This window comes from Hyla sarda, chromosome 5 (genome assembly GCF_029499605.1).
Source record: "Hyla sarda isolate aHylSar1 chromosome 5, aHylSar1.hap1, whole genome shotgun sequence".
NCBI classification, from domain to species: Eukaryota; Metazoa; Chordata; class Amphibia; order Anura; family Hylidae; genus Hyla; species Hyla sarda.
In genome coordinates, this window is record NC_079193.1 from 302,739,284 (window position 1) to 302,752,979 (window position 13,696).

A 13,696-nucleotide genomic window follows, 5' to 3' on the forward strand; every position below is an offset into this window, starting at 1 on the left:
ATTGGACTGCAGTATAGTCATTCTATTGGGGACTGGTGGTGTCCGCTGTGTTGCTGATCTTTCAGTTCTGTTTTTTGTTTTTGATCTGCTCAAATAATGGAGCAGAACAATAGTAAAAGTCAATGCTGCTGTGAACCCAGCTTAATGGTAATACATTTTTCTAATGTGGTGTATATAGTTACATACATTTTTACCATTGTTCTCCTTTGGATATAGATATTTTGGTTGAGGGTTCAGAGAAGAGCTACTAAACTAGTACATGGACTGCAGGATAAAACTTACCAGGAATGGTTAAAGGACCTTAAAGGGGTACTCCGGTGGGGAAAAAATATTCAGATCAACTGGTTCCAGAAAGTTAAACAGATTTGTAAATTATCTTAATCCTTCTAGTACTTATCAGCTGCTGTATGCTCCAGAGGAAGTTGAGTTGTTCTTTTCTGTCTGACCACAGTGCTCTCTGCTGACACCTCTCTCCATGTCAGGAACAGTCCAGAATAGGAGCAAATCACCATAGCAAAGTTTTGAGAGTTCCTGACATGGACAGAGGTCAACAGAGAGCACTGTGGTCAGACTGAAAAGAACTACACAACTTCCTGTGGAGCATACAGCCACTGAGAGGTACTGGAAGGATTCAGATTTTAAAATAGAAGTAATTTACAAATTTTGTTAACTTTCTGGCACCAGTGGATTTGAAAAAAAATGTTTTCCACCGGAGTACCCCTTTAACATGTATAGCTTGGAAGAAAGACGAGCCTGAGGGGATATGATAGAAACGTTTATATACATAAAGGGAATCAACACGGTAAAGGAGGAGAGGATAGTGAAAAGAAGAAAAACTACCACAAGAGGGCATAGTTTTATTATGGAGGGGCACAAGTTTTTGCAGTCTTATCAGGAAGTATTACTTTACTGAGAGAGTAGTGGATGCATGGAATAGCCTTCCTGCAGAAGTGGGCGCTGCAAATACAGTGAAGGAGTTTTAGCATGTATGGGATAGGCATATTCTTTATATAAGATAGGTATAGGTATGAGGCTATTATTCATCTAAAATAGGGATAGACCTAATGCGATAGGGATAGACATAAGGCTATACTTCACATAAGATAGGGTCACGGATTTTTGATAGTATTAAGAATATTGGGGAGACTAGATGGACCGGTTCTTTTCTGCCGACACATTCTATGTTTCTAAGTTACATTGATATTGATCTTTCAGGTAAAATAACCTCTCTGGACACGAGCACTATGAGGGCGCTAATGAGACCAGGCTGGGAGGATCTAGTGCGGCGGTGTATTCAGAAATTCCATTCTCACGATGGCGAATTGTCTCTCAGCAAAAGGCATCACCAAGAAGGTAAGTGTTCACAGTGAACGTCTAGCTTGATTATTGGTAAGCGCTTGCCCTGTTATTAAATCTTTAGATCAGTGTTTCCCAACCAGGGGGCCTCCAGCTGTTGCAAAACTACAACTCCCAGTATGCCTGGACAGCCGAAGGCTGTCCAGGCATGCTGGGAGTTGTAGTTTTGCAACAGCTGGAGGCACCCTGGTTGGGAAACACTGCTTTAGATATTCACTAGAGATGAGCGAACTTACAGTAAATTTGATTCGTCACGAACTTCTCGGCTCGGCAGTTGATGACTTATCCTGCATAAATTAGTTCAGCTTTCAGGTGCTCCGGTGGGCTGGAGACTCTTTCCTAGGACTGTATCCACCTTTTCCAGCCCACCGGAGCACCTGAAAGCTGACCTAATTAATGCAGGATAAGTCCTCAACTGCCGAGCCGAGAAGTACGTGACGAATCAAATTTACTGTAAGTTCGCTCATCTCTAATATTCACCATCTCTTCCCACTATATTTCTTCATCTTGTATCTTTTCAAAGACAACATTCTCTTCACGTAAGAACAATGCAGCCAGTCACGGCCACTTGTTCCTTTATGGCATTTAGAATGGCAACCACTACAAATACAATTTCCTCACATGCGTCTCTCAGCTGGTTATGTGTAGTCGGTGCTTTGTCATGGTTCTGCTGCTTTATCTTTTTACATTTCTCCTGGCAACTTCAATAGCGGTGTTTAGGGAACCTTAACATTTTATAATGTTTTAGTCATGTTCAAATTGTCAAACCCGAGTTCTTTTCACACTGGTGCACACCATTTCCATGCAGCTTGCTTTATGTCCTCTAAATTTTCATCTTCAGCGGTGCGCGGTGTATTGGAAAACCTTTTCTTGTAATACATTGATATCCAACATGTACACAAAACAATTCAGCGTGCCAGGACCAAAGATGGCGGGTAAACTAGATACCATCTTGCTTCATTAGAGAAGGAAGTGTTCTGTATGTGTTTCCCCGTCATTGTCCCTTCAGGATTTCGATTTAGTAACTATAGACTGACAATATCACAGAACCAAACCAGGAGGGAAAAAAGATGATCTTCTCTACTGTGATGAGACAAAGAGATTAGGATTAGAGATGAGCGAATTTACAGTAAATTCGATTCGTCGCGAACTTCTCGGCTCGGCAGTTGATGACTTTTCCTGCATAAATTAGTTCAGCTTTTAGGTGCTCCCGTGGGCTGGAAAAGGTGGATACAGTCCTAGGAGAGTCTTTCCTAGGACTGTATCCACCTTTTCCAGCCCACCGGAGCACCTGAAGGCTGAACTAATTTATGCAGGATAAGTCATCAACTGCCGAGCCGAGAAGTTCGTGACGAATCAAATTTACTGTAAGTTCGCTCATCTCTAATTAGGATCCTTGTTATTACTCAACTAGGAATTAAAGTGCTAGACTGGGTTCACACTTAAAGGAGTATTCCATGAAAAAACTTTTATATATATATATATATATATATATATATATATATATATATATATATATATATATCAACTGGCTCCAGAAAGTTAAACAGATTTGTAAATGACTTCTATTAAAAAATCTTAATCCTTTCAATAATTAAAAGGATTAAGTTGAGTTGTTGTTTTCTGTCTGGCAACAGTGTGCAGTTCCCGAGACAAGCAGAGATGTCAGCAGAGAGCAGAGTAGAAGAGGTTTGCTATGGGGATTTGCTTCTAAACTGGGCGGTTCCCGAGACAGGTGTCATCAGAGAGCACTTAGACAGAAAAAACAGCTCAACTTCAGCAGCTCATAAGTACTGAAAGGATTAAGATTTTTTAATAGAAGTAATTTACAAATCTGTTTAACTTTCTGGAGCCAGTTGATATATAAAAAAATGTTTTTTCCTGGATAACCCCTTTAGGGGGATTTACTATGGGCTGCACCTTGCCCAGATTGGTCAAAAGTCACAGAATTTTGCACAAACCCACTGTTTTTTTTAATGCAATATTTTTTTTTAAACTTTTGGCTGATCTGCTCCATGCTTACCAATTGCGCAGGCTTGGCACGGAGGAAGCATGGCTTCACATAAGCCATGCAAAATTGCTAGCGCCTGGATTAATCATAAGGCATGCACCTCTTGATAAATCGGCCTCCACTATTCACTTCTATGGGTTTCCTTAAAGGGGTACTCCGCCCCTAGACATCTTAGGCTAGGTTCAGACTACGGAATTTCCGCCTGCAATTCCTCTTTGAAATTGCAGGCGGAAATTCGGCTTGCTAAAATGTATGGTGTAGTGAATGGGTTTCCGTTCACAAATTCACACTTCGGAATTTGTGAAGCGGAATTTGCGAACGGAAAATCTGCTTGGGGTTGCTCTTTCTTCAGGCGGAAATCCGCGCGGACACATTGCAGTCTATTGGAGACTGCAGTGTCTACACGGTCCTAGCGCCGGCCGCACTCGGAATCTCCGGGCGGAAATTTTCTGCCTGGAGATTCCGTAGTCTGAACCTAGTCTTATCCCCTATCCAAAGGATAGGGGATAAGATGTCTGATCGCGGGGGTCCCGTTGCTGCGGAGCCCTACGATCTCGACTGCGGCACCCCAGACATCCGTTGCACGGAGCGAATGTCTGGGGTGCCGTAGCCGAGATGACTGGCGATGGGGGGTGGAGGCTCGCGACGTCACGGCCACGCCCCCTCAATGCAAGTCTATAGACTTGCATTGAGGGGGCGTGGTCATGATGTCACGAGCGGGGTGTGGCTAGGATGTTACCGGCCTCCAGTGCTGCACCTGATGCTCTAAACGAACGCCGGTCCCCAGCGGTGGTACCCCCGCAGTCAGACATCCTTTGGATAGGGGATAAGATGTCTAGGGGAGGAGTACCCCTTTAAGACTGATGTGTGAAACGCCAGTTTTAGTAAATTCCCCCCTTAGTATTTTCTTTCTGTCTTTAGCCAAACCCAGAGGTGGATCCAAAACACATACAAAGGTTCCAGTAAGTGTTAATGGCGTAACAAAACCCTGTCTACATGTATAGTACTGTAGTTAACTGTGGAATTGTGGTATGGAGACTGCACCACAAATATTCAGTACATTTTCCATATCGGAACAGAACTTGGGGTAGTATTAAACAGGCAGACTGCTGTCTGATCAGTGCAGCGCTCGCTTAAGGAGCCTGTTACATTGTTCCACCACCATGTAAATAGGGCCACAATTACTGTCTGTGTGGCCCTTTCCATCCATCTTTGTACCCACATCACCGATTACAATGGAAGATGTGCATCTGACAAACAAGGATTTTTTAACCTGCAAATCGACGCAATCACCCGATTTATAAGGGTTTGCTGATGGGCCATCACCTAAGAAATACAACCACCGCAGTCATAAAATGGTATTGAAAGGCTCCCATGTTGCCTTTACCCTATTGTTTTCTTAAAATTCGACCTCTTAACACTTCTTGTATCTCTTCTTCCTTCAGTTCTCAGGGTAGGACTTGCATTAAGTCCTATATACCGATTTTCATTGTCTGACGGCACAGTTGTTGCTGCCCAAACACGGAGCAAGCTTATCCGCTCTCAAAATACAAATGAACCTCAGCTGGTAATATCCATTCACATGCTTCAGAGGTAAGGACCCGTGTGCTGGTGCATCAGTAAAGTTACATTTTATTTTATTTATTTTTAAATTACATTTTTTCCCACTGTGATTTATGACCATTTTGTTGTTTGGAAGAGTGGAATGCCTCATGAGTAGTGTTGAGCGCGAATATTCAAAATGCTAATTTTTACCGCGAATATCAGCACTTTGCAATTTCGAATATAGTGATATATATTCGTAATGAACAATTTTTTTTTAGCAATAAAAAGAAATGTCCAGGGAACGATAGTGCCAAAAAGAGAGGGTTCTTCTGTATTGAATAAAAAGCCAGCATACAGGAACACACATGGACAATGTGACGAGTTTCAGGTGTCGTAGTGCACCCTTAGTCGTACATGAACAATTAAAAAAATATATATTTTTATGAGAATTTATGCGAATATTGGCACTTCCAGACTGGACACTGATCCCTTCCTCCTTTTAGGTGAAAGATATAATTGCGCATGCGCACTATGCGAACTTCATTACGAATTTTCGCATTGGGGGAAAAAAAAAGAGAACGAACATTGCGAATTTTGCGAATATAGGATGAATATTCGTCCATATATTCGCAAAATATCGCAAAATTCGAATCACTACTCATGAGCTGTGAAGGTTTACAGTGAATGCAAAAGTATGCAAACTAAGCAAAGGTATCCCTACATAGAGAAATACTAGATGACCATTATCATGACTGATGGCACGTTTGTCAAGAGGTACAGGTGCATGAAGCATTGGTTATAGGGTTGCAGGGACCACAGTACCAAGCGAATTTGTATTTGTATAAGCTTTTATGATTTAAGAGCCTGTCTGGGAACATTTGCAGATGTCTTAAGTTACAGCATTTGTTTGCAAAACAGGTGCTAAGTTGTATCGAAAATCTATAGTTAGCTGGCCCCAGATAGTGGTCACTACCATAAAACATTTGTAGTGGGCTCATTGTTCTGTGCTTTGACTTGTTTTACAGAGAACTATCTCCCGTTTTACACACTTTTTGGGTGATTTCCTAAACCTTTTATTTTTTTAGCAGTTTTATTTTTCCACTGTATAAAATCCTATGACTGCTGCTTAGCATGGAGAGGTTGTCATCTGCTTTTCAACTGGTGCTTCCCAACCAGGGTGCCTCCAGCTGTTGCAAAACTACAACTCCCAGCATGCCCGGACAGCCTTCGGCTGTCCGGGCATGCTGGAGTTGTAGTTTTGCAACAGCTGGAGGCACCCTGTTTGGGAAACACTGCCTTAGACTCTCTTCACGCTACCGCTTCCAGCAGCCTCCCATTAATCTCAGTGGGAATTTCTCTCCTCTGTTTACATTGCAGAACTTCTGGCAAGGAATTGGATTCTAGTGGAAGATTAAAGGGGTACTCCGGTGGAAAACTTTATTTTAATTTCTTTTTTTTTTTTTTTTTTAGATCAACTGGTGCCAGAAAGTTAAACAGCTTTGTAAATTACTTCTATATAAAAATCTTAATCCTTCCAGTACTTATTAGCTGCTGAATACTACAGAGGAAATTATTTTCTTTTTAGAACACAGAACTCTCTGCTGACATTACGAGCACAGTGCTCTCTACTGACATCTCTGTCCATTTTCAGAACTGTCCAGAGTAGTAGAAAATCCCCAGAGCAAACATATGCTGCTCTGGGCAGTTCCTAAAATGGACAGAGATGTCAGCAGAGAGCGCTGTGTTCGTGATGTCAGCAGAGAGCTCTGTGTTCCAAAAAGGAAAGAATTTCCTCTGTACTATTCAGCAGACAATAAGTACTGGAAGGATTAAGATTTATTAATAGAAGTGATTTACAAATCTGTTTAACTTTCTAGCACCAGTTGATTTAAAATAAATAAATTAAATAAATAAATGTTGTCCACCGGAGAACCCCTTTAAGCATTATCAACCTTCTGGCGGAATCAGTCATAGAAGTGCTGTAAATTTGTGCTTGTAAACAGGACGGCAGATTGCTGCAGACATAAGGGCCAATTTCAGACCATTTTAGCGGAGATTTCTCAGTGTGAACATATCCTAATTTACTGACTAGAGATGAGTGAACTTACAGTAAATTCGATTGGTCACGAACTTCTCGGCTCGGCAGTTGAAGACTTTTCCTGCATAAATGAGTTCAGCTTTCAGGTGCTCCGGTGGGCTGGAAAAGGTGGATACAGTCCTAGGAAAGAGTCTCCTAGGACTATATCCACCTTTTCCAGCCCACCGGAGCACCTGAAAGCTGAACTCATTTATGCAGGAAAAGTCTTCAACTGCCGAGCCGAGAAGTTTGTGACGAATCGAATTTACTGTAAGTTGGCTCATCTCTATTACTGACTTCAAACCTATCTTGAAAAGTTATTGGAATGGAAAGTGTTATACACAGTTGTAGCGCCTTTTCATCTTTAGTTACATAAACCAGAACACTTTAGCTCATTCCCAGTATATTTTAGTATTAGTAAAATGATGTATGAAGTGTTGTTCTTTTGTTAAACATTATTTTTCGCCCGCAGAGAACAGAATCTATGTGGAATGAATCAGGACATGACTGGACAAAACAGCAGCCCGGCCCATCAAGCAGTGTGCAGTGGGAACCCTGGTCAGGACATGACCATCAGTAGCAATATGAATTATGCCATAAATGGCCCAAAGGAACAAATGGGCTTGTCAGCTGGCAGATATGTTGGCTCGGGAGGGATGAACCATGTCTCCAGCATGCAAGCTGCCACTCCTCAGGGTAATAACTATGCACTCAAAATGAATAGCCCTTCACAGGGAAGTCCTGGAATGGTCCAGGGTCAACCTAACTCTATGCTTTCCCCAAGACATCGCGTAAGCCCAGGAGTGGCGGGAAGTCCTCGTATTGCACCCAGTCAGTTTTCCCCTGCAGGAAGTTTGCATTCTCCAGTTTGTAGTAGCACAGGAAATAGCCATAGTTTTGCCAATAGCTCTCTGAATGCACTTCAGGCTCTTAGTGAGGGCCACGGTGTCCCGCTTGCCCCACCCATGGCATCACCTGACCTGAAAAGTGGGAATGTACAAAATTCGCCAGGTAGCATGAACGCACCCCAACTGAGAAAAATGGGGAGCGTGGACGCTAAAGAATCTTTTGGGCTTTACGGGGAGCAACCTGATGGTGGGCCTGGGCAAGCAGAGACTAACTGCCGCTCATCGGACCAGAAGGATTGTAATGACAGCATGGCTCCTGGTGGGGACAAAACAGATGGTCAGAACAGGTTGATGGACAGCAAAGGCCAGACAAAACTATTGCAGTTACTTACCACCAAATCTGATCAGATGGAGCCCTCACCACTCAACCCTTTGGGAGATACAAACAACAAAGACTCCTTGGGACATTTTGCAGCCAATAGTATGTCTGCCTCAGCACATGGAACCTCACTGAAAGAGAAGCATAAAATTTTGCACAGACTTCTTCAGGACAGCAGCTCACCTGTTGACCTGGCCAAGCTTACAGCCGAGGCCACTGGGAAAGAACTGAATCAGGAGTCCAATAGCACAGGCCCTGGCTCTGACGTTACTATAAAGCAGGAACCAGTGAGCCCCAAAAAGAAAGAAAATGCACTACTACGTTACTTGTTAGATAAGGATGATAGTAAGGATAATCTGGGTGATATCACGCCTAAGATGGAGCGTTTGGATAACAAGATGGACCCTTCAAATTGCACCAAGCTGATAAAGGTCGAAAAAGAGGAGCCTGGATATCCATCTGATCAGGTAAGAGCAAATGTGTTTATCTTGTATACCTGCTGCTTTGCTTGAGCTGGATCAGGTAATATAGTCTTAAGTGTACCAGTCATGAGCAAAAACTTTTTATATAATGTATAATGTCCCTGCAGCTATTGCCTGTGTTTCTCTATGAGGAGTCCAAATACAGGAAGTGTGGGTGGACAAGCAGGACTCTGCACTGAGGACAAGCAGGGCTCTGTACACTGAGGACAAGCAGGGCTCTGTACACTGAGGACAAGCAGGGCTCTGTGCACTGCGGACAAGCAGGGCTCTGTGCACTGAGGACAAGCAGGGCTCTGTGCACGGAGGACAAGCAGGGCTCTGTGCACGGAGGACAAGCAGGGCTCTGTGCACGGAGGACAAGCAGGGCTCTGTGCACTGAGGACAAGCAAGGCTCTGTACACTGAGGACAAGCAGGGCTCTGTGCACTGAGGACAAGCAGGGCTCTGTGCACTGAGGACAAGCAGGGCTCTGTACAGTGAGGACAAACAGGGCTCTGTGCTGTTAGGCTCTATAACATGCTATAACGACAAGTCATTGAGGTGGTACTCACCAGCCTTGATTATTAGTTCTCTCCCTGTTTGGGTATAGGAGTTATGGCTGATGAGGTAGGCGGAAGCCATTGTGGACTGCCCCGATTTATTCTTTTGTTCAGGCATCATGATATAACCTAGGATATGTCATTATATTATAATCTGTGGGTGTCTGGTCTCTGGGGCCCTAACCAATAGTTTGAATAAAAGCAAACACAGCTGTGCTATAGTGCTGTGCTGCCTTCACTCTTATTCCCCTGCACAGCATCTCTGGTCAGCGGAATTATCCAGCTTTAGTTTCCCGATTGGTGGCATCCCAGAGGTTAGACCAGTGTTTCCCAACCAGGGTGTCTCCAGCTATTGGAAAACTACAACTCCCAGCATGCCCGGACAGCCTTTGGCTCCAGAAAGTTAAACAGATTTGTAAATTACTTCTATTAAAAAAATCTTAATCCTTTCAATACTTATCAGCTGCTGAAGTTGAGTAGTTGTTTTCTGTCTGGCAACAGTGCTCTCTGCTGACATCTCTGCTTGTCTCAGGAACTGCACAGAGTAGAAGAGGTTTGCTATGGGGATTTGCTTCTACTCTGGGCGGTTCCCTAGACACGTGTCATCAGAGAGAACTTAGACAGAAAAGAACAGCTCATAAGTACTGAAAGGATTAAGATTTACAAATCTGTTTAACTTTCTTGAGCCAGTTCATATATAAAAAAAAAAGTTTTTTTCCTGGATAACCCCTTTAAGACCATCACCAATCATAAAACTATAGCATATCATTTCATTAAATCCGACCCCTTTGAAGCCAGTGACTGTTCTGCAGTGGTGCCAGGTGGACAAGCTGTGGATATTGTCGGATACTGCTTTACACTGCCAAAAAATGTCACTTCCAGGAAAACCCCCACGTTTAATGACACACGTTTCTTCCATATGAAAGCGCATAATTCTTTGTAACCTTTCGGGGGGGGGGGGGGGGTACAACTTCACACTTGGGTTCCTTTGTGGTCATGAGTTAATGTGGAAATAAAACATCTCGCCATGGAACAAGCAAAGTCAGAAGTGCTGTTTATGATTTTATCATATCGCCATTGTAACGGTATATTCATTTATCACCAAGAGGGTACAACATGTCATCTGGAAAGTAAACGAGTCCTGCCAGATAACCTTTTTGGTTTGTGAGGGGGCATTTGAGATGTTGAGATGTCCTATAGACTATAGGAAATGGCCATATTTGTGATGAGCGGATGATCCTACTGTATTTTTATTAATTTTTGTAGTCAGATGCCAGTGTCCTGCATTAAAGCAGTCACAAAAATTCCCATTCATATGAAAAGTGAATTTGTTGTGACCACAGGGGGCGCTGTCATTAATGCTATTCCACTTATGTTCTCCTGCATTTCAAGTAGTCTAACCCAGTGTTTCCCAACCAGTGTGCCTTGAGCTGTTGCAAAACTACAACTACCAGCATGCCCGGACAGCCAGAGGTTGTTTTGTTTTTTTTCCCCCATAATTTCTGTCTATATAGCTGTATACGAGGACTTTTTTTTTTTTTCGCCCACAGTTCTCTATGCATTTTCAGTCACATCTACTGTATTCATTACATTTATGACATTTCCAAATTTACGAGGCGTTACTTATAAGGTCCCTTTCACACTGAGGTTAGTGCCCGGCAGTGTGACGGCCGCTGGGAGAGCCGTGCAGAATAATGGGGAAAAATTACAGCCATTTTTTCTCCCGTTATTCAGAATGGGTCCCGGTGGCCCCTATATTTGTAAATGGGAACCAACGGGACTTTTCCATTGCTCCCTGTTATGAGAAGTCAGGAAAAAAAAAAGACTCTGATGGCCGTTCTTGACAGGGAGCAGCGGCAGTGTGAAAGTAGCCGAACTTGCACCATAGAAATAGTTCTTTGTGTGTCACTTTTTATTTATTTGTGTGTGTGTGTATGTATATATATATATATATATATATATATATATATATATATATATAGCTATAGATATATACACAAAAATAAATAAATAAATCTTTAACTCAATCTACATAAACCGAGTCTGGCAACAGGAAAGAAAAAAAAATTATTATTTACATATATATATAAAATCATTCTTTACTTTAATCTCCCATTTAAGGACCGGACCCTCACATCTTCCCCCAGCATTCCGATCAGAGGTTCTAGTACTGAATTACTGTGGTCAGTGGCAGACAAAGTTGTCTTCATGTATTACCACTATAGAATATTTGTGTCTTTCCCTGTAAAATAGAGATGCTACAGTGTTTTAAAGTAGAGGTCTTCAAACTGTGGCCCTCCAGCTGTTGCAAAACTACAACTCCCAGCATGCGTGCTGAGAGTTGTAGTTTTGCAACAGCTGGAGGGCCACAGTTTGGCTACCACTGTTTTGAAGGGTTAAGCTGGGTTCACATGACGTTTTTGCCATCCTGTTTTCAATCAGTTTTTCTAAAGAAAACCGTATGGCAAAAAAACGGATGGAACAGTATGGGAAAAAGTAAACCGTATGCGTTTTTAAACTGTATACTGTTTTTAAAAGTGCATACAGTTCCGTCTGTTTTTATAAAAACAAAAAAGAAAACATAAGTTTTTGAAAATGTTGCCCTTTTTTAATGGGAGGGGTGTTGGGTGGGGACTTTAGGATGCAAATGCGCATGTGCAAAGTAAAAACCGTATACGATTTCCCATATGTAACTGTATACATGTGCGTTTCCCATTGATATCAATGTTAAAAAAATAAAAATAAAACTTATGCGGTTGCAGTACGGTTTTTAGACCGGAGTCAAAACCGTGGTTGACCACGTTTTTGTCTCCGGTTTCAAAACAGTACTGCAACCGCATAAGTTTTTTTTTAACATGGACGTCACTGGGAAATGCAGATCTTACCTCTTCATAGCCGTGGTATTTGTATGGGAGGCAACGAATTGCAGACCTCTTGTATTTTTGCCGTCATATCCCTGAAAGCCAGATGGTCCTGGTATAACGCCTTAGCTTTATTTGGAGTGGGTGTCATATAATGTAAAATGTGTATTGTGTGTGTGACATTGTATGGTATTGTCATTACTCATCTCCCGCAGTATCACTCTCAAGCAGAAACTCTTGCTCCACCCGCGCTGTGTGTATTCTCCGTTCAGTAAGAGATAACGTATCACATGACCCTTATTACACTTTCCTTGTAGCGCTGACTCTTCGTGTCCTAAATGGAATGTGTCACAATCTGGAATTGACTTAAGTCTTATGTTAAATGTGTTTTTTAAGAAGTTTTTCCCCTAATTTTCTATTTTACTGAGTAAATTTTAAAATAATCCTGAAAATTAGCAGTTTCCTTATTGACCATTAGTCCTAAAAGGTGTCACTAGTGTATAGATAAGAGGTTCAAACAACACCTGTTGCTCACAGCTCAGCCATCCCCTTAGAATTACCTATGCAAAGGTCGCAGGGCATGCCTAGACACCTTTCCGATTTGAATCAGTCTATTTTTGCTATGGGACTTTAAAACGAGCTCAGGTGCTTAGCTTTCTTCAAAGCCAGTGAGGAATGGCTGCTATTAGCAACCAGGACTCACCGCTAATGCAGGACACCGGCGATCACGCTGATGTCCAGCATTATCCCTTTTTCCGTATGGAAAATCCACAGCTGATTTATGTACATGTGAACGTTTTTGCTGCATGTTTTGCTACCTATTGACTTCATTGTGTAGCAATATCCGCTGCAGCAAAATGCGCAGCCAAATATGCATGTGTGAATGTACCCTTAGAGTCTGTTCACATGGGCGGATTTCCTGCAGCATATTTTTTTTTTTTAGATAAAATCTGCAGCAGATTTTGCTACTATTGACTTCAAAGGGTCAGCAAAAAATATATAGTGCTATAGTGGCGATTTTTGCTGGCCCATTAAAGGGGGGGGGTACTCCGCTGGAAAACTTTTTTTTTTTTTTTCCTCTCAACTGGTGCCAGGTTTGTAAATGACTTCTATTTAAAAATGTTAATCCTTCCAGTACTTCTCAGTTTCTGTATGCTCCACAGGAAGTTTTTTTCATTTTGAATTTCCTTTCTGTCGACCACAGTGCTCTCTGCTGACACCTCTGTTCATGTCAGGAATTGTCCAGAGTAGGAGCAAATCCCCATAGCAAACCTCTCCTGCCCCGGACAGTTCCTGATATGGACAGAAGTGTCAGCAGAGAGCACTGTGGTCAGACAGAAAGGAAATTCAAAAAGAAAAGAACTTCCTCTGGAGCATACAGCAGCTGATAACTACTGGACGGATTAAGATTTTTTAAATAGAAGTTATTTACAATCTGTTTAACTTTCTGGTACCAGTTTATTTAAAAAAAAAAAAAATGTTTTCCAGCGGAGTTCCCTTTTAAAGTCAAAGGTAGCAAAATCTGCTGCAGATTTTCTGCAGCAAATACTCAGCAGAAAATCTGCCAGTGTAAACAGACTGTAAGGGTCTGTTCACACG

The 13,696-nt window shown here is 42.2% G+C and overlaps 1 protein-coding gene across 10 annotated transcripts in view; it reads left to right on the top strand.

Annotated features, from left to right (window-relative positions):
- The window catches only part of NCOA2 (nuclear receptor coactivator 2), a 255,534-nt gene that overhangs the window by 192,476 nt on the left and 49,362 nt on the right, over window positions 1-13,696 (top strand). For all 10 annotated transcript variants that reach the window (XM_056522108.1, XM_056522104.1, XM_056522105.1 and 7 more), the window contains 3 exons: window positions 1,216-1,353; window positions 4,813-4,960; window positions 7,462-8,683. In XM_056522108.1, coding sequence (XP_056378083.1) covers window positions 1,216-1,353; window positions 4,813-4,960; window positions 7,462-8,683 — 1,508 coding nt within the window. The remainder of the gene's footprint in view (window positions 1-1,215; window positions 1,354-4,812; window positions 4,961-7,461; window positions 8,684-13,696) is intronic.